At 40.8% G+C, this 25,214-nt stretch overlaps 1 protein-coding gene across 1 annotated transcript in view; it reads left to right on the forward strand.

Annotated features, from left to right (window-relative positions):
- The window catches only part of SYK (spleen associated tyrosine kinase), a gene marked incomplete at its 5' end in the record, with an annotated part of 31,217 nt that extends 17,737 nt beyond the window's left edge, over positions 1–13,480 (forward strand). The window contains 8 exon segments of the mRNA XM_080361950.1: positions 3,026–3,094; positions 7,176–7,266; positions 7,924–8,101; positions 9,391–9,600; positions 10,033–10,222; positions 11,592–11,732; positions 11,967–12,079; positions 13,260–13,480. Coding sequence (XP_080218076.1) covers positions 3,026–3,094; positions 7,176–7,266; positions 7,924–8,101; positions 9,391–9,600; positions 10,033–10,222; positions 11,592–11,732; positions 11,967–12,079; positions 13,260–13,332 — 1,065 coding nt within the window. The 3' untranslated portion in view covers positions 13,333–13,480.
- Positions 13,481–25,214: the final 11,734 nt, after the last annotated feature.

Here is a 25,214-nt window from a genome sequence, read left to right on the forward strand (position 1 = left end):
ATGGCTTAAAGCTACGGTATGTTTGATATTCTGAACTTCTTAAGAGTGAAATCTGAATTTTGTGGGGTTTTTAGGAGTTTTATAAAACAAGCCTGCTGAGTTACTTTCCTGCAGTATTAACATAAAAATAGAAAGTTGAAAACATTAAATTAATATTACTATTTATAGAGCTCAAAGACTCCATTTAATATTGCCAGGTTCTCATAGATTAATATCTTTGTGCAAAAGCCGTAACTGACTTAAGACTAGTTATGTAGCTTTTTTTATATACGGAGCCTGAAATACAATTAATTCAAGTTGTAGAAAGAAAAATTCATCCTCAAAAGAACAAATGCAATCACAAAGTCTTGTGTAGAGGATGTGCAATGTATCTTCACATTATTTACACCATCATAATTAAGATTATTGAGTTTCTGATGTTCCTGAAGTACTGCATCCATTTCATTTTATAAAATGAATTTCCAAAATATGTGAAGTGTTATTGTGAATGTCTGAGTTTGGACTCAATTGTGATGAATTGGAGAAATGTCCTGCAAAAAACAGAGTGAAACTCAGTAGAAACCAGTGCAAGATATTGTACTTCTAATAACCAGTTGTAGAACACAGGATGGGAAGCAGCAACAGTTTTTCAGAGGATGTGATGCCTGTAATGGATCAGAACAGGAACAAGGACCAACAATCATCATGCTGGTAGAAGGGAAACATCAAGAGTGTTTCCATCTTGTTCAACACTGGTAAGGTTGCAGCTGGAATACTTTCACCAGTTTTTGGCACTGCACCAAAGAGTGTTGTCCAACAGGAGATAAACCAGAGCAGGGCAAAAGGAATGACCATGACTTGTGAGAAAAGGCTGATCAGAATAAAGAATCAAAAGAGAGAGAACAGAGGGACAGAACATAATTAACAGCTGAAGTAAGGAGGGGGATGGCCTGTTCAGAGGGACAATCTAATGCTGGTGTTTTCATCCAGATCAATTTTTCAATAATTTTTTGTTTATATAAATATTAATGCCTGAAATACACTGATATAATTCCAAAACCTTTGTGGAGAACATGCCCAGTATGAAATTGCTTTGAAGCTAAAAGAGGGTATGAACACCATAGAAAGGTTTGCTGGATGATATGCAAGGCAGACTGTCTAACTAATTTAACTGCGAACTGTTGGCATGTAAAGGCTTGGAGTAAAATTTACAGCATCAGGGAAGTGATCTATGTAGTATTTGCTAAGGGTCCAAGAACAAACATAGAGTAACAATACGTTGCTTGGTTTTGGCCCCTTTTCTGTTAATTTGGACATCTCGTTTTTAGTGACACTAATATGCTTCCTCTGCCAAAGAAAAGACTTTCTGCTGAAAGTCTGCATTGGAGATAACTTATCCATGTAGACTATGGACTCTTACTCCTTTACATTTTTCTCAGCACATGTATGGACCAGGACTTTTCTTGTCTTGCAGCAGGGGCTCCATAACTAGATTTAAAGTAATTTGGATCACTTTTGACTTTGTGAATTACTCTTTTCTCCCTGCACATCATCGCAGCATGTATTTAAACCTCCAGAGGAACTTTTGATATGAGCCTAAAATCAGTTGTTTGACACTACAGTGAAGCTGTCAAATCTAACAACTACCCAAATTCTCCATTTAACCTTTTTCAGTATTTTATTTATTCAGCCGCAGTTTATCAGATGATAATAATAGACCTAAACCTTAGGAGTACTGCCTAACTTTAGACTAATACTGTTGCTGTCCCTGATTAAGTATTCCTCTTACTGTGTATTTGTATGTCTAATACAAACGTTTGAATTAAGCAGTATTACCATCACAGCAGTACAAGTGGCTGCTTGGTCAAGTGCTGGGAGCTACTCTTGTCAGCAAAGTACAATGAACCACACTCACCATGTGCAAAAGAGCACTTAACCTCTTGGAGAATTTATCTGTTTTAAAACTATAGCTGGGAATTTCTTCAGGTTTCATTTATTCCAAATATGGGAAGAGAGTTTTGTGAGGTAAAAGAAAACAGCAGATTCAGTAGGCTTTTTCAATGTGCTGAATTTTTGTGTATTAGAGTTATGAAAACTGCCAGGCATCAAAAAAGTTTGTTTTTCCAGCAGGATTAGGGACTGCATGGCTATCCTTGGTGATTCAAGATACCTTTTTTACGTGAAATCAAACATTTTTTTTAAATAAGAAAGCTAGGAAAAATACCAATCCTATCCATCAGAAAAGCTACCTTTTCAGGCCAAATTTAAAAAGTCCAGTTAGGTTATTTAAAAGTACAGAACATCGAACTGCAAGTCAGTTCCAAAGCTGTTTAAAATGGCTGAAAATGTGTCTCAGTATATTATTTCAACCTCAGCATCAGCCTAAATCCTTGGTAAATAAGTATTGCATCGTAGTTTTAATTAGGTAGGTATGATTTCTCAGTGACACCTAAAAATGCTGATTAGTCACATTTAATTAATGTATCATTGTAAAACGTAATTGTCTTTCATTTAAAAGTATCTGTATGCAGAACAAAAGTGCACATGTAAAATCTAAAGCCTGTTCATTTTTGTTTGGAATTAATATCAGTTTGTGTGCTTTTTGCTTCAATAACCACATTGTTTGTTGTAAGACCAAGGTGTGCTTCAAATCTTGCTTGTTACACTAGTCATACTTCAAGATACTAAAGTTATTAACTGATTTACATTGCTACATGTGCTGAGGTGAAGGTAAAGTTCAGTAGCAGAGGGACAAGAGACATACTGTGTAAAAGATCTGGGGAAAGGACAATGTTATTGAATTTTAAAACTGCCTTAAGGTGTATCTACAGATTCAAGGTAGCTTGAGAGTAATATAGCTGAAAGAAAATTTAGCAATAAGATTTCCTCTACTACATTTGTTTGGTGCATCATATATATACTTGCAGGCACACACAAGATAAAGGTTGGGAGTGTTTTATTCTTGTACACTGTGCCTGTTTTGTGAAATATCTTTAGCTATTTTCCTGACACATTTACTGTTCCTCTTTGACATTGTGGTTTCTAGAGTTGGGCAGGAGGTGGAATTATCTCAAGACTCAAATCGTACACCTTTCCAAAGGCTGGCAGCAAAAAGGTGCCTCAAATAGTCTTCTTAGGTTTTTGACTGAGTTAAAAGGACTTACACTTGACTAATTTCACTCTTCCCCCCACCCCCTTTTGGCTTGCAGTTACTAAATGTGTGTCTTGGCTACTAACAATCAGATTGTGAAGATTTTTTAAACTTTCTGCTTCTTTCCTGACCATCTGCATAATTATGGCTTTTATTTTATAACTAAAGCAATGGTTTTAAACAAGTTTTAAAAGTTGAGAGACTAATTTTAAGTATTCTCTCACATCCCAAAATCTTAGTGCGAATCTCAACATATCTGCAAATAAAGTGTGATAAAATGTTTTTCAAAAAACAGTCACCTAGAGCAGAGCTAAATTATATTTCTACTCCGAAGTATCATTCCTAATCAGAAAATTGGCTTACTTACACAATGCTGTTGCTGAGCACATTTAGGGAACAATCTGTTAATAACAACCACAAATATAAAGAACCTGCATGCACAAATCTTGTTATGCATTGACGTTAATTACATTTAGGCAAGTGTAGGATGTCACAAGAGCGAGCAGAATGGGAAAGGTCATAAGGTGTCAGGGAGTCAGCCCTGTGCTAATGAAAAAGCTGCTGCATAGCCGGTAAATTATCCTGTCCAGTAACTGATGCAGTTATGAAGTACGTCGTTATTGGCTTTGCTGAGAATGCTGAGAATAATCTGTTTGTCACTATTCCACCCATGAGTCTCTCTTTTTGTGTATTTATTTATTTGTTTTCAGTTGCTCTTCAACAAAAATGAGCAGGTATAAAAAGCCCTAGAGGTACGCTGCTGTTCAGAGTGAAAAACTATGTTTGGCATACACTGTAGTTTATAATCCTGGTAAATAACAATTATTCTTTTTATATAACTTCATTTCACTTTCATAGTGAAGTAACAATGGCTGTTGTCGTCTGTATACCCTTACAGGACCCATGTCTCATTTTTAATGTGCTGTTATCTTATACAAACACGTGTACAGTGTCAGGACATGTTCTAAAGCCATCTGCAACAAATTTCTGTACTATCACACATTAGACAAGATAAGCGTTTTTGTTTTGTTCAGAAAAGTCAATGTGGGGTCTGAATTCTCTAGGCAAGGCTTTGGTCACTCTGCTGTTCTGTTCACCTGGTAAAACCTGGGCTTCTCTCTGGTTGCTTTCTGCAGTCAAATACCTATTTCCTGCCTTCTGGGAACATACACAGAATACAGACTGAAGCAGATTGGCAAAGAAAGACCTGTTATGTTTATTCAGTCTTGCAAATTATGATTTTTTTTTTAATTTCACAAACTGGTTATTTGATATAATTTTAGCACTCTGATCAAAATTTTTCAAGCTCCTTTACTCAATAATGTAAAATTGGCAATTTAGACAACAATTTAAATGAACTCCTGCCACCTAGTGGCAACTAGGATGTGCTAGCCAAACCTCATTAAGGATTTGGCTATTATGGTCTTTGTCATGCAATATTTTGCTATTCAGTTTGGTTTAGCAAAACAAGACGACTTCATAGTCCTACATATATGTTTGCGTTTTTGCAAATCAGAATTGTTGGCCTGAAAAGAAACTGCACTTGCTGTACCGATTGCCTTCGTAAGTCTGTTCTTTACTATAAAATTACAATCTTTACTATAAAAATCAAACTCAGAATAATTAGAGCTGTTCGTATTTTGAAGCAAACAGTAAGTGGGCCTTGTTCTCATTACGTCAAATATATGCTGTTGAACTTCCTAAAGGGTTGTCCTACCAATGCCTTATCCGTGCATAAAAAGTAGTATCCCTTTACGAGAAAGATACCTTTGAGAGAATGCAAACTCCCTGCCTCCTGCTTTCCTCTCATTGTGGATGTGGCTATATTACTATAAAAGTGCCACACTAGTGTAGCCAGTGCTTAGTAAGAAGAAGAACAGCACGCTTAGATTTGCTTAACTGTGGGTGCCTGAGAAATGTAATCAATGAAAATTAAACCGTAGCAGAAGAAAAAAAAAAAAAGTTCATGTGAAAACAGTACAAACTCACAGCAGCTTTACAGTATGACAGCATAAAATGACAGCCAGCCCCATAGTTCACAAGTGCACATATCCAGTGGAACTATAATCACTCATTACTAGTAATACCGAGTGGTTCATAGTAAGTAGCAATAAGATAAAAAAACCCCTAAGAGGTCTTGATGTATTCTGAAGCAATACAGGATGTATGAAGTGCACAAATTAAAATCACTGTGGTCTCAATAAATATAATTCCATCTGACCTGGTTTTGCTTTGGAAAAGATTATGAATATTTTTGACAGAACATAAACATTTCCCTATATATCCTGACGTAGCGTAGGGAAAGACTGTCCTAAGTGTTCAGAATGAAACTGCCAGCCCGTCACTTGAGATGTTTAGGATTGAGTTCCAGTCTTAGTGGGGTTTTTTGGGATAGTGAATGGCCTGTGTGTGAAGCAGAGTGATGTAGGTCTTGGAAGTACATTTCTTAATTTTCAGACCTGGCAAGGTATACCAAGTTAGAAAAACACAGCTAGAGCTGAGGATCTTGTTTTATACCATTCATTTGCCTTCCTGTTCTTGAGATTGGTAGGCCAGTTTGGTCCCTGACCTATCTCAGAACTGTCTCAGGCCTCCTGTGGCCTGCCGTCACAGCACATGGCCTTTCAAAACTGTTCCACAGAAGTGAGCAAATCAAGCCAGAAACTTCACCCTTACCATCCCTGGTGCCACCATGCTCATCCCACTAGGCCAGAATCTTGCCGAATGTTGGCCTCCTGCTCAGGGTTTGCTATAAGATCTACATAGTGAAACCTTTTCTGCTTCATCCAGCTGGGCAGATCACTTTATTATGATTTAAAGGTCTGTACCAGCCAGGTCAGGTGTTTTCCCTACGAAATGCAGTTTCCAAATGATAAAACTTCTGTTGCACCCAGTAATTCACTCGTGGACATCTTTCAAGCTCTGTTTCTCTTTACTTGAAAACCATAATTGTTTCAGGCAGGAACTTATGCCACTGGAAGCTGCAGTTGTTAAAAAGAAGAATTATATACTTGAATATTTGTAAAATAGCCCTATCCAGTGTTTTTCAAGTACAATATACCTTGATTTCCTGTTTGAGCTGAACAAACTCATGCTAATGTTTGAATTTCTGGTTTTAAAACACTCTCCTAGGAGCGTGACATCACTCATGAGTAGAGTAAAATTTCTACATTGGGAAAAAAAAGAGAGACTTAAGCTGCAGAAATAAGTTCTGTAAGTCCTTGTTCCTGACTGTTCCTGACAGTTCACAGACAGAAGAGAACAGATTATGAGTTTCTCTCATCTGTACTTTATTGTGCTGGAGTCGCCCTTTAGCCAGGGAGCTCCAGAAAACACCGTGTTTCTGCTGGTCTTGTTTGAGTGCTCCACAGTATTTCTCTGACAAAGAGTAAAGGCAGAGGGATTGTATTTGAACCAGGTGTTCAAGTACAGTAAGAATTAGGTCATTTTCTCCCTCCTCAGAGCAGACAGACTGTCCTAGTATCTGGTCCATTATGTTTGTCCGTAACATTAAACAAACCTATTAAAAGGATTTTTTTTTTACCCTAGTTTCTTCCAAATGGAGTCAGTCTATAGCATCCACAAGAGAAACAGGGAAGCATTTTTTGTTTCCTTTTGTGCTAGAAATTTCTCTGTGGCCTAGATATGGAGAGAGATAACTCAGAGAAGGAGGAAGGGGAGATTAAAGAGAAATCCTGATGACTACTTGTGTTACAAGGCAGATTCGAAAAGTGCATGTAAATTTAATAGCTGCAGAATAAGATTTGTGCATGACCCATTCCACTTAATTATCTCAGATCAAATGCTCTGAAATATTTGCAATAACTTTTTATGCTTTAGCAGTGTATGTTTCATTTGGCCTGCACGTTTACTCAAGCAATAACCTCCAGAATGAAATAAACTTTGTTGGATCCCTTTCTTACTGTCTGATTCTCACCTGTGTGTCTCTTGCAGTCATTATGCCATAACCCTCTGAGGAAAAAAAAAAGTTTTTTTACCTTACCTATTCATTGCTAAACATAAAAACTCTATTTGTGTGCTGCAGCTTCAGTCAACTATTGGCCACTCATCTGATGAAGCACCTTTTAATCCTTATGTGCTGCAAAGAAATAGAGGTCTTACAGGAGCAGAAAGAGGTAGGCAGAGTAATTGATAAAATTTCCTTCTTTATGCCAGAGATGTCTCCTCAATCCGTCTTTCTTTTTTCTTTTATATATTTCACACCATGTTGTGTATTGGTACAGCCACTATCATAGCTCAAGCCTGGTAGCTGAAACTGCCAAATGACACCATCTGTAATAAAAGACATTTAGCAAAAATCCCCTTTTCCATGTTGAAGTGAAAGATTACTACTTCCTTGACTCTAAAGTCTGTCCTTACACTTCATAAAAGGAATTGTGCCAAGGTGGTGCTCAGGCTTTCTGTAAAGTGCAATTAAAGGTGGATGCCTAAGAATTAACTACATATAAGGCAACATTCTGTGTGAAGAATTGTCTAAGGTAACTAATAGGAAGCATTAGGAGAAGGGACAGCCCTTGAGCCTCCTTCTGCCAAGCAGCCTCCTGGTTTCACATTATGCAGGTGCTCAATAGTAAGAACATGTCACCAGGGGAAGGTCACTCTCTTTAGGGGTGTTCTAAAGTGCCAGTATCTGAACTGCATATGGTTTCTGTATAGTGCCCTTGTTAAGTCAAACACACTGATGATCCTGAATGTAGAAAGGGTGAATATAGGAGCTGTGGCAGCAAAAATGTCTCACGTAATGTCTAATTTCTTCATTGACTGAACTGCAGGTGATCAAAGAGAAGCCTTACCCATGGATACTGAAGTCTATGAAAGTCCATATGCTGATCCAGATGAAATGAAACCAAAAAATGTTACTCTTGACAGGAAATTGTTAACCTTGGAGGAAGGAGAACTTGGATCTGGCAACTTTGGTACTGTAAAGAAAGGGTTCTATAAAATGAAAAAGTAAGCATTTCGTTCTCTTTTCGTGAAGTCCGATATGTAAAAGCTCTAGTTTTGGGGTTTTTTTGGAGCAGCAGTGATCTTTGCATGTCCTTTGGAGTGACAGACTGTACCTAAGTAATTTGGCCTAAGCTCCACTGGTTTCCCTCTTTGTGCATGCACTCATACACTGATTTTCTATAGGCTTATTTTATTTTCCTCTGTTTGCAGAGACCTCTTTGCCTGCAGCATTGTCACCTCCCAGCTATTATTTTTGTCTGTAAAGTGGTGAAATTCCCGTATAGTTATTTTCTCTCCTGTCAGGGACAGTAGAGTGGGAAGTCCACTTCCTTCTTTCATGGTTTGTATGGGCAGCCGTGCTACTCAGTCTTTCCCATCTGCACAGCCTCTCTTTCAGAAATACTATAGTGTGTCATAGACAGCTTGCCTGTAGCAAATAGATTTTCACATAAAGTATGATAAGTACCTGTTTCATAAAGCTGGAATGTTGATTTTCAAGAAGACAGAACACGTTGTGACCTCTTTTATCACGTAATTGCATTAGGAACAGACCTAGGCTATACTGGTAGAAGTGGGACCACCTGACTGTTCATGCATTTTCATAGTAAAATTTTATCAGTATGTTTTTAAGTGCGTGGGCTGATGATGTATACACTTTCATGGCGTGAAACTCGAGCCGTTTTTTTTAACTAAGGTTTTCAGAACCAGGAAGGATTTTTCTTTTTGCGTTACAGTCTGAGGGTATTTGAAGGGCTCTAGTCTCAGCTTGTGTGTTTGCTAATCTTGTTTCACACTTGAGCTCTGTCAATCTCATCAGTAGCTCTTCCACTTAGTTGTATGAGCTGAAGGTTGCAGGAGGAGGCTTAGTTTCTCAGGATTTCAGAGTGCTGCCTCATGGCCTTGCAATGCTGCATGTTCTAGTCTCACCACAAAAACACCCCAGTGCTCAGAAAGGCCTTTATGGCTTTTCTTGCCAGGGAAGCTTTATGGCATTCTTGCCAGAATGGGCAAGAAAATTTTGTCCAGTACAGTTGCTTTCAGGCTTGTTAAAGCATTTTTATTACTATTTATAATTTTCTGAGCTTCTTTCCATTCTCTTTCTTTCACTTCACCATCTTCTGACCATTTCCTAGAGAGATGTTCCTGTTACAGTCAGGTTCTTTCTCCTCTGAATGTCAATTCTGTCTTTTGTCACGGTTGTAGTATGGGCAGAGAAACATCAGATGAAGATTATGTGCATTTGCATGCAGATTTTTCAACAACTAATCCCAGAACTGGATTGTTTTTCACAGGGGTGCCAAGCCAGTGGCCGTAAAAATTCTTAAGAATGAGAGTAATGATCCAGCCATAAAGGATGAATTACTGAGAGAAGCAAATGTAATGCAGCAACTGGATAATCCATATATTGTCCGAATGATAGGCATATGTGAAGCTGAGGCCTGGATGTTAGTAATGGAAATGGCTGAACTTGGGCCATTGAATAAATTTTTGCAAAAAAATAGGTATGTAAGCTTTGATTCAATTTCATAGAATTTATCAAAAGGAAAAAAAAAAAAAGTACAGGTCCTTTTTTTTTTCTCCTTTAAGGGCAATTTTAAAGTGACATGTTGTTAATGTTGTAATTAATGATTGTAGTGACTCTTCACTGAGACATGATTACCTTGTACATGTCTCCTGTCAAATATTTCTGGTAAAATCAATAAATGAAAGAATTTTCCAGTGTCCTTCAATTGTTCATTTATTGATATGATCACACATCATCTTGCTCAGGACATTCTTATTCTGCCAGTTCTAATTAAAGCTTAGCTAAACATAAGTGGATCAGGTTCCTAGCATGATGTGGGGAAGTTCACAGTAAAGATTTATATTTGAACTCCATCAAAAGTCATGAAAATGAACTCCCGACCTCTTAAAAATTCAATTATGATTTTCAGGCATGTCACGGAGAAGAATATAACAGAGCTGGTACATCAGGTTTCCATGGGGATGCAATACCTGGAGGAGAATAACTTTGTTCATAGGGATCTGGCTGCAAGAAATGTGCTATTAGTCACACAGCATTACGCCAAAATTAGTGACTTCGGACTTTCTAAAGCTCTTAGTGCTGATGAAAGTTATTATAAGGTAAGGTTTGCACAAGACATGACAGCTGTATGGTAACATAGCTTAATAAGGTTATTTTCAGTTGAAGTGCATTTATTTTTAAAAGTTGAAAATTAGAAGTAATATGTATCATCCACTATCTCATAGCCTGATTTTCAAAATGTGTGATCAACATTAAGAGATGTGTAGGAAGGAAAAAGCTTATCCCTCCTTTAGTTTGTTTACCCTTTCATTTACTTTTGGTAGACTTCTCAGTAGAAGGCTGGAATTTATTGTGGAAATGAGATACCTCCTTATGTAAAAGGGAGAAATTGTCTTTGTTGCAGGTGTGAGCTTTTAGGCACTTACAGTTTTCACTATTTCCAAGGAAAATTTAGGCTAGCACACTGTATTATTGGCTAAGAGAACTGGATTTGGAGAGTTTTTGGAAAGAATACTATTGGAAATAATTATTTGAACCAAGCAAAATTTGTTTAGCTTGGTTTTAAATTCATTGGATCTCTGTGGAGCTAAAGGGACTGAAATAACTACCACATTTAATAAGGTAAAAACATCTGTAAGAGACAGAGGCTTTAACCATGTCCGCATCTTTTTTTCTGATCTAGTGCTCTTACAGTTCAAATTGTTTCTTCTGCCTATTCCCTTTCATCAGCTGTTTAAAACTAATAAGCCAGACCATGAAACGCTACAGAGGAGGATTAAGCACATCCTCCCTTCTGATGACCTTCCTATGGGAATAGTAACTGCTGCCAGAAAAGGCAGTAACATCTTGAATCAGTGCCACTAGCCTGGCCAGAGCTGCTTGTCAGAGGTTTGAGAACTGGTATCAAAGGCCTGTTCCCTTGACAACTCCACAAAATGCAGGGGGCTTCTTTCACTGGATCTAGCGCTGTGCTGGGATAGCTTGACACTTACATTGTTGTAACACAGCGTTACAGCATAATTTAATCAAACTGCAGTTTGCCACAAGGCGGTCGCTGTGCTTTGAAATGGAGCATCAACTTCAAGTAATAATGAGACTGAGTGTGGCTGGGTGTGTATCTCTTACTCTCTGTGGAGAGCCTAGATGAAATATCTTACTTCTAAAGAGCAACTTTAAATTGGATTCCACTAAAAACATGACTCCAGGTCATTTAGCTAAGCTTTGCTTTACCACAGATTTCCTTTCAGTGCATTATTTTGAAAGTGGAAGATTAGGAACAATTTTGTAACACTTTTGAAGAAGCTGCTACCCATTCCATCTAATGCCAACTGCATCAGAAATGCTATGGTAATCAGTACTAATGTGTGCAGATCTAAGTTAACTTGGCTTATATGAATTCTGATGTTATTGACCACCTACCACTGTCTCTAGCCTGCTTTTTTCTTTTCCTCTTATGACTTATTTTAGGCACAAAGTCATGGAAAATGGCCAGTGAAGTGGTATGCTCCAGAATGTATGAATTTTTACAAATTTTCTAGCAAAAGTGATGTCTGGAGCTTTGGAGTTTTAATGTGGGAAGCTTTCTCCTATGGGCAAAAGCCATATAAGGTGAGTAGTTCTGTCTAGCATGTTTTTTTCTGTAAAAATTCAGAGCAAATTTGAACCAATGCCTTTACTGCCTGGAAGGGGTTATTACAGGCCAAAGCACGCCTTAACACCCCATCTCTTGCAACGAAGCAGTCAAACGATAGCCCAGAAAGTCAACTCCAGGCCTCTTTTATGCTGTCACATGTGCTGTAGTCTTTTGCAACTCAGATGACTGTTCTGGTCACTCTGTTCCAGGGAATGAAAGGTGGTGAAGTTGCACAGATGATTGAAAGAGGAGAACGAATGGAACGTCCTGAAGTCTGTCCAACAGAAGTCTATGATCTAATGAAATTGTGTTGGACATACAAGTGAGTGTGATGTGATGCTTTCTCTTTTAATAGAAGTATATTTAAATCTGCTTAGTTAATAAGCCAGGAAGTGGGCAGAAGGGTTGGGAAGGGTATTTCAAAAGACATCATTTCAGCTGGGGTTTAGCTTACAACCAGCCTCCAAACTAAGGAGTCAATAGCACTTTCAAGTGGAAATTATTTGAGTTATTGAGTTTACCACAAGAAGCTGATTTTACACAGGTGATTTTGCTGGAACAGTTACGTAAAAAAATAAGGCACCATTAAAAACCAAGTCATTCCACAAAAAGGTATTTTGAAAAAAAAAAAAATTAAATTAAGAAAATATCTTTGTTTCATTTTGGATTGTATTTTTTTTTCATTTTTGTTTTCAAGACTTCATTGAAATTTCAAAGTCCTGTTGCTAAATTATTAATTCCATTCCTCAGTGATTAACTGTTTCAACCTATTTTTCTCTTCTCACTCTTCTGAATACAGTCAGATTGGATCCCACATTGACTTCCTGTTAATGAGAGGCAAAATTTAAGGTCATATGTAATATATCAGACACAGTTTTTCTGATCAGTAACAATTCAGAAGGTAGGATTGTGAAATATAGAGAAGAAAAATAAAACCTACCTGATACTCTTTTTTCAATCAGTATATTGCAAAAAATATTAAAAATATTTTATGATTTATAATTTTAAACAATTTTGTTGAAGTTCCTTTAGCTGTAGGAAGGTCTCTATAAAGCACCCAAAGTCTGCTGTAATGTCACTTATTCTTCCAGTTTTTACCAACTGGAGAATATCTGTGTCTGACAAAGGTCTCTGGGTTCCATTTAAGAAGATGTGGTACTTCACTTTTAGGTACCTTGATTCTTTGTTAGTTTTATTACACCTGGATTGTTACTGACATAAATGAACTAGAAAATTAAATTGAGCTGATTTACCATTTCTTTATTTTAGTACCCTCACCAACCACAAGGTGACAGGCATGATAGTAAATCCACTGACTGGATGCTCTGTAGTGACATTTGCCACTTGGTATTCATCTTGTAGCATCGTTTTGGTAGCCTTAACATATTGTGAGCAGCTTTAAATGAGCTATCACTGAGGTGAAGTCCCAGGTGTTACACAAGGCAGGGGCGCCTTTACAGCTTTTTCCTTCATGTGTTGTGATACTTGTTGTCTTTCTACAGTGCTGATGACCGACCAGGATTTGTTGCGGTTGAGATGAGATTACGTAACTACTATTACGACATTTCCCACTAGCAGCACAAGGAATAGCGGCTTCCTTGCCTCCAGCCAGCACTCTCTGAGGAGCAGTTCAGTTTCTGAAACCAAGAGACTTTAATTTTTGTACTGCCACTTTAACCCTGTGAAGCTCAGAGCCAAAGCCCTGTGTTTGTAGGGTTGCCTTTTCTTGGCTTCTGCACAATATCCATCCCTGAAATAGAGTGTTGAAAATGGAGAAGCCTCCAAAATGAACAGCAAGGATGTCAGAGCAGATGCTTATACTTTTGCTACATTCAATTTCATTTTATTTACAGCTTTATTGGCATTACATTTTGCGATCATGTGAAACCTGTTTACTTTCCTTCAGCGCTCTTCTTCTCTTATATTTCAATGCAGACTGGGATTTAGATTCTTGTTATTAATATTCTTAGCCCTCAAATGCATTGAGTTGTTCCAGCCTTCCCCCTCCCCAAGGAAGAAGAGCATAAACATTTTTCATTGTGAAGAAAATTAACTTTGAAAGTGACTCTGTCACTTTGACTGACAGAGTATTTGATTTTACCCCCAAGTCCCTTTAGAACCATGTTGTATTCTTCCCAGTAGTAATGTAGACAAGAAAGGAACTGGGAGATGTGAATTTCTAACGTCATCATCTCCTTTAAATGTGACCAACTCTTTTCTCATCTCCTGTGGAAGCCCAGCTGTCCCTTAGGGAGTTATTTTCTTCCTGGTGAAACCTGGGAACTCAGGGGCTTGTTCTCATGTTGGGGCAAAACATACCAGCACCTGAGACAAATGATTGTGGGTTGGAACATAACCTCCATCACTGCATTACTGAAAAGACAGCTGTGAAGCCAAAGGTGACAGAGCAGCACCTTTCTTTTTCTGTGCTGCTTCAGCCACCTCCAGAGATTTCTTTTCCATGTATCTCTTTGGGTACACCAAAGCTCCTTTCTGTTGTGTTTTGAGCAGCAATCATTTCTATCTTTTTTCCAAGCCTTTATTGAAAAACTTTTGTGAGAATTCACCACACCCAATCACCTCTAAAGCTAAAGTTCACCCCTAGCTCAAATATTTTAAAACAGGCATATTGACATCAAGTTTACTTTTATCTGCTCCTATATGTTAGTCTTTGTCCTGTTATTAATCCCTGTGAACATCTCAGGAAAGGTATTTGTTGTATCACTCTTTTGTAATGCACCATGCATCTTGATTGATGTGCAAGTCTAGCAATGGTAATAGCAAATAATGTATTGAACTTCTGATTCTATTTTTACCCTTATGCTTTATTTGTCCAATTTCATTTAAATATTATAGATATAAACATTTCTATCTCTTATTCCTCACAAGCAGCTACTTCACTGGCATTTGCTTGTATCTCAGGAGCCTACATGCATTGCATCTACTAGATTTAGAGATTTTAGAGGAATATAAAGGATAAGATATAATGTTAGATGTATTTATTGCATATGGCTGGTTAGAACATATTTGTTTAATTGTTTTGTGAACAGGGTATTCTTAGAGATGCAGTGATATTTTTTTCTCTAGCAAACTGTGTGGGCAATTACAGTGAGAAATTGTGAAATGGTTTTCATAAAAGAGGTTACTATAAACAAATGTAGGAGATAATGTAATTGTTTTCTTCTTTTTACTAAGTTTATGGTCTATTTTTTCAAAAAATACCTGGTAATTTTTGGTAGTTTAATCTTGGCTGTCCAGTGCAAGACACTTCAGAAAGCACACGCTACTGAAAGATACTGAGTGCAATAGACCATGTTTCAAATGTAACCAAACGTGACTTATATTGAAGATGATTTATTTTTGTTTTGTTTTTAAGAAACATTTTTTCTACAAGAACAGCTTGTGTAGAAGTTAGCTGTAGTTATATGTAGGTGTTTTGTTGCTTTAATCCCATTGCAGCTCAGTTGTTAGCTCTACATGTGCAATTAGTACATTCATGGGGATATTAGTTAGAAACAAATTGCACAAATCTCTACTAGCCAGTGAGTGACAATATTCCATTTCTCTGAGATATCTCTCTAGGTATATATATCTATATCTAAAAGTTCTATCTTATACAACAAAACTGGAGGAATATTTCTTCCTCTCTGTTCTGAGTGAGTGTCACTTCCTTGTGTTACTTGGTCATTTTTACCTTCACTTTTATGTAAGAAAAGTTTACAATGAGAATATAAAGTATTCTAAAATAAATGGATTAGGTTTTAAAATTAAAATTAAAGACACTTTTATAAAATACGTTGTTTTAACAAGAATCTTTTAATATTTAAGTTCTTCCTAAAAAATGCTGATGTTGTGCAGAGCATGTATATTTACTGAATTACTGTGATTATGGAAGATAGAGATTCCCCTATTAACGCTGAAAAGGTACCTAACACAACAGATAAGCCCACTTAAGCCTGGGCTGCTTTTGGAGCTATTCAAGACTAGCAGGAAAATCCCCCAAAAGAGGCATGTTGTTATTACACCTAAGCCTTCCTGAGACAGTACTTTTCAACAATACTGAGCTGGATCTAGAAGGTTAGAGATGCCAGGAGGCGGTGCAGCATATCAGCTGCTCAAGGATTTCTGCATTACAGGTATCAGCTATGCAGAATTTAAGTCACATTACACCACATGGAGCCTCCCTCAGAGGTGCAGGCAGCTATTCACAGAATCACAGAATGTTAGGAATTGGAAGGGACCTCGAAAGATCATCTAGTCCAATCCCCCTGCCAGAGCAGGAACACCTAGATGAGGTTACACAGGAACGTGTCCAGGCAGGTTTTGAATGTCTCCAGAGAAGGAGACTCCACAACCTCCCTGGGCAGCCTGTTCCAGTGTTTGGGCACCCTCACTGTGAAGAAGTTTCTTTTCAAATTTAAATAGAACCTCCTGTGTTCCAGTTTGTACCCATTGCCCCATGTCCTGTCATTCATTGTCACCGAGAAGAGCCTGGCTCCATCCTCATGACACTCACCCTTTACATATTTACACCCAAACATTATTGAGGTCACCCCTCAGTCTCCTCCAAGCTAAAGAGACCCAGCTCCCTCAGCCTTTCCTCATAAGGGAGATGCTCCTCTCCCTTAGTCATCTTTGTGGCTCTGTGCTGGACTCGCTCCAGCAGTTCCCTGTCCTTCTGGAACTGAGGGGCCCAGAACTGGACACAATATTCCAGATGTGGTCTCACCAGGGCAGAGCAGAGGAGAAGGAGAAACTCTGACCTACTAACTCCCCTTCTAATACACCCCAGGATGCCATTGGCCTTCCTGGCCACAAGGGCACAGTGCTGGTTCATGGTCACCCTGCTGTCCACCAGGATCCCCAGGTCCCTTTCCCCTACACTGCTCTCCAACAGGTTGTTCCCCAACTTATGCTGGAACCCAGAGTTGTTCCCACTCAGATGCAAGACTCTGCACTTGCCTTTGTTATATTTCATTAATTTTTTCCCTGCCCAACTCTCCAGCCTGTCCAGGTCTCACTGGATGGCAGCACAGCCTTCTGGCGTGTCAGACACTCCTCCCAGCTTGGTGTCATCAGCAAACTTGCCAATAGTACACTCTATTCCCTCATCCAAATCATTGATGAATATATTGAATAGTACTGGTCCCAGTACTGACCCTTGAGGCACTCCACTAGATACAGGCCTTCAAATAGACTCTGCCCCATTGACCACGACTGTCTGGCTTCTTTCCTTCAGCCAGTTCACACTCCACCTCACTACCCGATCATCCAGTTCACACTTACTCAGTTTAGCAGCAAGGATGCTGTGGAAGACTGTGTCAAATGCTTTACTGAAACAAAGATAGACCACGTCCACTGCTTTGCCATCATCTAGCCAACTGGTTATGTACTCATAAAAGTCTATGAGGTTGTTTTAGCATGACTTCCCCTTGGTGAAGCCATATTGACTGCCCCTAATGACCCTCTTATCCTTGATATGCTTTGAGATGGCACCAAAGATAAGTTGTTCCATCAGCTTTCCAGGGATGGAGGTGAAGCTGCCCGGTCTGTAGTTACCTGGGTCCTCCTTCTTGCCCTTTGTGAAGACTGGAGTGACATTTGCTTCCCTCTAGTCCTCAAGCACCTCGGTATTCTAGGTATTCTAACAAGAGAGAGATCTTAGCCTCTCGTTTCACTTTTGCTGCAAGCTGAAGTCCTCGAGAAAGCAAAAGCTGGATGGGACTGAATGTGAATCTGAATAATAAAAACAAAGGCTGAAAGGTAGACAACTCTTCAAACCTTTGGAGGGATCACCCTTACACTATATTGTTGTGATTGTTCTCCTGCATAGCAAATCTGGCGTAGTTGTTCCGCCTTCCCTCTTGTGGGACTGCACCATCAACTAGTATGAAGGGGCTTTCGTCTTTTGGCTGTCTGCATTTGGTTGTCTTTATTTTTATATTGACTTGTATCAGAAATGCCATTTGGCAGTGAGGCCCCACAAGGAATTGCTACAGCAGAGTTAAGGGGTGGTGAACAGCAGCATGGAGGAAGGGAGGCTGGTGTGAGTAACAGGGAAGGAGCAGGTGAGAACATGTTAAATGCTTTTTGGGTTTTTTTTAAGGGAAGGAGAGCAAAGTGTAATTACAGCTTTGGTTAGGGCTCAAATATACAAAATCCTCCTCCCTGCCAGGAGGTGGCAATGCCTGAATGCGTTAACCTGACGATGCACTTGCCGAGTTCTGTCACTCGCCTCCCCTGGCCAGTGCTGTGCCTGTGCAGTGCAGGACTTGTCTGGCCATTTGCTGCTTGCTGTGAAGCAAAGTTCCATGTGAAGACGAATCATGAATCATTTAAAATCGTGAATGGTTAGCTGTGGATGATTAATGAAGACTTCTGAGACTCTGTGTCCCCTTGTCTTTTAAGTGGTACCAGCAGTGGAGGATTGCAGACAGAGATACATGCCCCAAATGTGCACAGAAGGGAGTGAATAGTACAGGGAAACATTAAGCCAGCAGTTGTAATTACCAGCCCTAAGTTTAGTGAGGACAGAAAGCCTGTAAGTCAGGAAAAAAAAAATGCACTATCCAATTCTTGACAGTGAAGAAAAATAATATTGGACTTGAAGTGATCCCAAACTCAGAAGGAAAAAAGTCACTACAGGTGTTAGCATCACCATTCAGCAGCAGTGTGTCCCAGTGCTACATGCTGTGGTGCAAAGTGAAACAGCGGCACAACCACATTTGAACCTGGCTCTCCTTGCCAGGATGACTTGTGGGCCCAGTGGTGGTAAGGAGCAGTTGTCAGGCTGATGGCCGAGACTCAACAGCTGAATGCCTCCTGCTGTAACTACAGGCAGCTGCAGGCTGAGACACAGGCGTCTTTACTGGGGCAACCAGGCAACCTGTGAAGGTTTGTAGCTGGAAGAGGAGGGGAGGAATGTGGGTGGAGGATGCAGCAACTATGAGAAAGACAAGGAGTGTAGGGAAAGAAATTGTCTCCTACTGGATCAAATAGCACTAGAATAAAGAGACAAGCCTATGGCATACATTTCAGACTTGCAGTACACCATGGGTTCCTGTGAAAAAAATGGAGCAATGTAGCACAAACCCAACCGAAAACAACAGTTCTATAACTAGTAGGCTTGAAGGGGGATGAGGTTGTAGCTAGGCTTGTCCCAGTAGGGCAGCATTCTAAAACTGATGAGGACCAGGTTGCCTCCTATGCCCTTAGGGAGAAATTGGTGTGCTCTGCTCGCTCGCTCCCTGAAATGCCTGTACACCAATGCGCGCAGCATGGGGAATAAGCAGGAGGAGTTAGAAACCTGTGTTCAGTCAGGAGATTATGATCTGATCTGGTGGCAATTACAGAAACATAGTGGGACAGTTCACATAACTGGAATGTAGTCATGGATAGCTATGCCCTTTTCAGGAAAGACAGGCCAGCCAGGCGTGGTGGTGGAGTTGCTCTCTATGTGAGAGAGCAACTACAATGTACTAAATTCTGCCCAGGAGCAGATGACGAGCGAGTTGAGAGTGTATGGGTCAGAATCAAGGGGCAGGCTGGCAGGGGTGACACTGTTGTGGGTGTCTATTACAGGTTACCAGATCAGGGTGAGGAAGCTGATGAGGCCTTCTATGGGCAGCTGAGAGTGGCCTCGCAGTCACAGGCCCTGGTTGTTGTGGGTGATTTTAACTTCCCTGATGTCTGCTGGAAGGACCATTCAGCCAGCCACACACAGTCCAGAAGGTTCCTCCAGTGCATTGATGATAACTTCCTCATGCAGATGGTGGAGGAGCCGACTAGGTGAGGTGCACTGCTGGATCTCATCCTCACTAACAAGGAGGGTCTGGTCGAAGCAGTAAAGGTTGAGGGCTGCCTGGGTTGCAGTGACCACGAGATGGTGGAGTTCAGCATCTTGTGTGGCAGGAACAGAATAGCGAGTAGAATTGCAACCCTGGACTTTAGCAGGGCTAACTTTGGCCTTTTCAAGCAATTGCTGGAGGAAATCCTATGGGCAAGACTGCTTCAAGGAAAAGGGGCCCAAGATAGCTGGATTGCATTCAGAGATTGCTTCTTCCACGCTCAGGATCAGAGCATCCCCACACGTAGGAAGTCAAGGAAGGGAGCCAGGAGGCCTGCCTGGTTGAATAGGGATCTGTTGGATATGCTCAAGCAGAAAAGGAGAGTTTACAGGTCATGGAAGCAGGGACTGGCCACTTGGGAGGAATATAAGGCTGCTCTTAGAGAATGTAGAAAGGCAGCTAGGATAGCCAAGGCCTCCTTAGAATTACAGCTGGCGAGAGGGGTCAAGGACACCAAAAAGAACTTTTTCAAATACATAGCAGATAAAACTAATACCAGAGGCAATGTAGGCCCACTGATGAATGGGGTGGGTGCCCTGGTGGCGGAAGATACAGAAAAGGCAGAATTACTGAATGCCTTCTTTGTCTCTGTCTACTCTGCTGGAGACTTTCCTGGGGAGCCCTGTACCCCTGAGACCCTGAATGAAGCCAGGTCAATGGAGGAGTTTGCTTTAGTCGATGAGGACTGGGTTAGGGAGCAGTTAAATAGCCTGGACATCCATAAATCCATGGGTCCAGATGAGATGCATCCGCGGGTGCTGAGGGAGCTGGCTGAGGTCATTGCTGGACCGCTCTCCATCATCTTTGCCAAGTCTTGGGAAATGGGAGAGGTGCCTGAGGATTGGAGGAAAGCAAATGTCACTCCAGTCTTCAAAAAGGGCAAGAGGGAGGACCCAGGTAATTATAGACCGGTCAGCCTCACCTCTGTCCCTGGGAAAGTAATAGAACAGCTTATCCTTGGTGCCATCTCAAGGCATATCAAGGATAAGAGGGTTATTAGGGGCAGTCAGCATGGCTTTACCAAGGGGAAGTCATGCTTGACCAACCTCATAACCTTTTATGAGAATGTAACAAGGTGGATGGATGATGGCAGAGCGGTGGATGTGGTCTACCTTGACTTCAGTAAAGCCTTTGACACAGTCTCCCACAGCATCCTCACAGCTAACTTGAGGAGGTGTGGTCTAGACAATAGAGTAGTGAGGTGGAGCCAGAGAGTGGTAGTCAATGGTGCAGAGTCTAGTTGGAGGCCAGTATCTAGTGGAGTGCCTCGGGGGTCAGTGCTGGGGCCAATATTATTCAATATATTCATTAATGATTTGGACGAGGGAATTGAGTGTACTATCAGCAAGTTTGCTGATGACACTAAGCTGGGAGGAGTGGCTGACACACCAGAAGGCTGTGCTGCCATCCAGCGAGACCTGGACAGGCTGGAGAGTTGGACGGGGAATAACCTGATGAAATTTAATAAGGGAAAGTGTAGAGTCCTGCATCTGGGCAAGAACAACCCCAGGTTCCAGTATAGGTTGGGAAATTACATATTAGAGGGCGGTGTAGGGGAAAGGGACCTGGGGGTCCTGGTGGACAACAGGATGACCATGAGCCAGCACTGTGCCCTTGTGGCCAGGAAGGCCAATGGCATCCTGGGGTGTATTACAAGGGGAGTGGTTAGTAGATCGAGAGAGGTCCTCCTTCTCCTCTACTCTGCCCTGGTGAGACCACACCTGGAATATTGTGTCCAGTTTTGGGCCCCTCAGTTCAAGAAGGACAGGGAACTGCTGGAGAGGGTCCAGCGTAGGGCAACAAAGATGATTAAGGGAGTCTAGCATCTCCCTTATGAGGAAAGGCTGAGAGAGATGGGTCTCTTTAGCTTGGAGGAGACTGAGGGGTGACCTTATTAATGTTTATAAATATATAAAGGGCGAGTGCCACGAGGATGGAGCCAGGCTCTTCTCGTTGGCAAACAATGATAGGACAAGGGGTAATGGGATCAAGCTGGAACACGAGAGGTTCCACTTATATTTGAGAAAAAACTTCTTCTCAGTGAGGGTGCCAGAGCACTGGAACAGGCTGGCCAGGGGGGTTGTGGAGTCTCCTTCTCTGGAGACATTCAAAACCCGCCTGGACATGTTCCTGTGCGACCTCACCTAGGCATTCCTGCTCCAAAAGGGGGACTGAACTAGATGATCTTTTGGGGTCTCTTCCAATCCCAAACATATTGTGATACTGTAATACCCAGAGCTCTCTGAGTATCTCAGTCTCTAAACAGGTATTTTTTTCCTTTTCTGTTATGTATCTGTTAATTGAGGTGAGTATCCACTGGGTTTCTTGGCTTACAATTAACTCAGCACTGAGTATAACAACTGCTTCCCTGAGGCAGTGGAGATGTGCATATTTCTCAATAACCAGAGAAGCAGAGAAACAAGGCAGCTGGGGAAAGCATTTTACTGCTGTCCATTAAATTCTTAACTTCGAATGTAAACAGCACTTGGATGACTAGTCCAGTATAAATGTGTGTGGATCATTAACTCCCCGCATCTCTTTACCACTGCACATGCCTAAAACTCTCAGGGTAAGAGCCTATTAGATCCTGGCCTTGCTTAGCTGTGTCACCATGCTTATGGAGGGGTTCCACTGCCACGTAGGTGCCAGCTATAGCTGCTTGCCTGTCATGTCCCATGCAAGAGTGAGTTGGAAAGCAAGTGCCAGGCTCCCTGTGCCTCTGTCGTCTTAGAAATACAGCCTGCAACAACAACAGCAGATGACTTTGCGAAGGAGTCAATACCGCAGAAAACAGCGTGAGCCATCAGCCCCTGCTGCAGTGCAGACATTACTTGGCGTTGGTACTCGTCTGTCCTGCTGCATTGCCACCAGCCAATGACTGCGTTGACATCAACATCTGTTCTTTCTTCTTCCTGCTTTGTTAAAGTGAAATTGTGCTGGTTTCAGCAAGATTGTGCCAAGACTGTAACTGCATGCCTAAGCAGCTGAACAGGTAGCAGAGGCCTTTTATAGCTGTCTCTTGCACAGTTTGAAGACTTTAAAAATGTTACACAGACATACACAAGCATGTATGTTGTTTCTCATAATTTTTTCCGACCTATGTTCTATAATACTCTGTCCTACCGCCTCAGTTGTTACTTCACAACCACCATAGCCATATCTTCAGATCTTGTTCTAATTTGTCTGCAGATGTCATCAATGTTATCAAGTGATTTCCATCTGACTGATATATCAAGTCCCACCTCCACTAACATGAAGCAATGACCAGCTGGCAAAGAATTGCTGATATTGGTCATGTGTCATATTTCTAGAAGAGAGCAAGGAAACTGCATGGAAGGGAATGGCTGTGGGGGCAAAAGGGCTACATCAAGAGAAACATTAGACAAACAAGCTCACTGTACTTGCCAAAGGGCAGGGGTTAGGGGTATTTGTTCCACTCTGCTTTGGAGCAGTTGCAAATTGACTGTTTGGCTTGGTTTGATGTTTCTTTTTCCTGACAGATATGTAATTTGGAGCAAATGCTTCCCTATTTTTCCACCGTAATGACACATCATAGCCATAGCTGGTTATAAACACCTAGATAATCAATGTCATTGTGTGTCACCAAGATTTCTGCTGTTGCCAGTAAATCCCGCAAACTGGGCTGTTTATATGTGTGTAGCTACATTCACACCAGGTTCCACAGGCCTCGTTCTTCTGACCACTGTGTGAACACATGCTTAAATTATAACAGAAGCACCAGCAGCCAACCCTGTCCAAAAAACCCTCATGTTCCCTCTGACGCTCAAAGGATCACGCAGAAACGTGATGCACAATAAACCTCAGCTGCTGCTGACAGGGAAGCTTCTAACCTTCTTCTCCCAGTATGGCTGGTTTTCTAGATAATATGACCTCTTTAAGAGAGCAAATACACAATGTTACAATGTTACAGATATTTAGTATGTGAAAGTGGTGTAACAGGACATCTATGCACACACCTTGCACGGGGGAGCCACCTCAATTTTTGCAGGCACCCAATGCACTAGAGCATAAACTATTTTTTTTTTTCTTTTGCAAAAGTTTTGTTGATTCTGTCATTTATACATGCATGTATCTGGCTTTTTAAAAAGCTTATATCCACTGGTGTTACTGCTTTCCCAAGGGCATGCAGTAATCAGGTACTATTTTTAAACTCTTCAGTTAACCATTACTTCCTTTTTATCTGTCCACTCTGTAGCTGCCGTAGGAAGTGAGCATGGCATTCCTCATCTTTTTGTGGTTTCTACTTATAAGGAATAGGCAGGACAAGTAGTGACTCTTGTTGGTGCTGGGGTGCTATGCAAGTTAGATTACAGGATGAAGTACAGACTGAATCATGTCTCAGAAATTCACCCTCCAGTGTCACGTTGTACCCAAGTTAATGCAAACCAGAACTCACACTACACAAGCACAAAGCCCTCAGTTTGTTCCTAAAGCTTCCACAGCTTTTTCCATTACAGATGTATATATATATATATGTATGTATATATATATGAAACAAACAAACAAAACCCTAAAACTAATAAATGCAACACATTCCTGTGTTTGTTTGCAGACCTTTATGTGGATAATTTCTCAGGTCATTTAATTACAAGAAACTGAGGCCTGAACAAAGAAATACTCAAGGTTTGCTTGGTTACAGTTGTTCTCTTCCTTTCCCCCAAAATGGAAATGTCACAAGGTGTTTGAAGTGCAGATAGAAGGAATTGAGACATCAGATGCCACACCATGTCTGAACACTGGTACGGCTGTGAGACTGCTGATACTACATCTACATCTTTTGCTTGAAAACTGCATTACTTGGTGGTAGTATGCTGCTGGGCCCATGGAGCCAGTAAACCTTTCCTCTTGGCCACCAAGCATCAGCAGGACCCTGCTGATTTCTACCCATCATGCGTTAAGAAGTGCTTGGGGTGTTGGGAGACATGGAAGAAGCTCAAACCCATGTATTTTATTAGACTAACACACACCGGCTGTGCTCCCCACGTAGTGCTATGTTGTGAGGGAAGAAGTCATTCAGCCCTTCATCCTGGGAAGACCAGAGGATTATGACTTACATGCCAAAGCACAGGAGACAGTTAAAGAGCTGTGTCCAGGTCTGGGGCACCAGCATACAGCCCTGCAGCCTCTCAGTAACATTTTTGCAGGAGCATCTCAAGAGCAACAGGATGAGTAGAGTCACTTCAGGAACTAATAAAAGAAAGCATTAGGAATAGCAATCATAGCTCTGAAATATTAATATTTGTTGTAATTGCCTGCTGACGGTATTTAAATAAGAAATACCGTGCCACTAAAAACAGAGCTATGTAAGAATGTTCTGTCATTGTTTTACTGAGTGCATTAGCTGTTCTATTTTGTACAAGATCCTGTTATCTCTTAATGTACAGGTACTTTGCCTAAATGATTGTACAGGACATGATATATGAAGGCAGCATTGCTGAGGACAGCCACCTTCAGTATCTGTTTTCAAGATATGAGTTATAAAAAACATTAAAAAGCAGGCATACGGCCTCAGGTGTCTGGTCCAGTTCCCCCGCTGAGGCTGGTGGGCAAAGTGGTCCTCAGGATGGTGGGTTCCCTGCCAGTGCTGAT

Source organism: Nesoenas mayeri (assembly GCF_963082525.1).
Source record: "Nesoenas mayeri genome assembly, chromosome: Z".
In the NCBI taxonomy this organism is placed as follows: Eukaryota; Metazoa; Chordata; class Aves; order Columbiformes; family Columbidae; genus Nesoenas; species Nesoenas mayeri.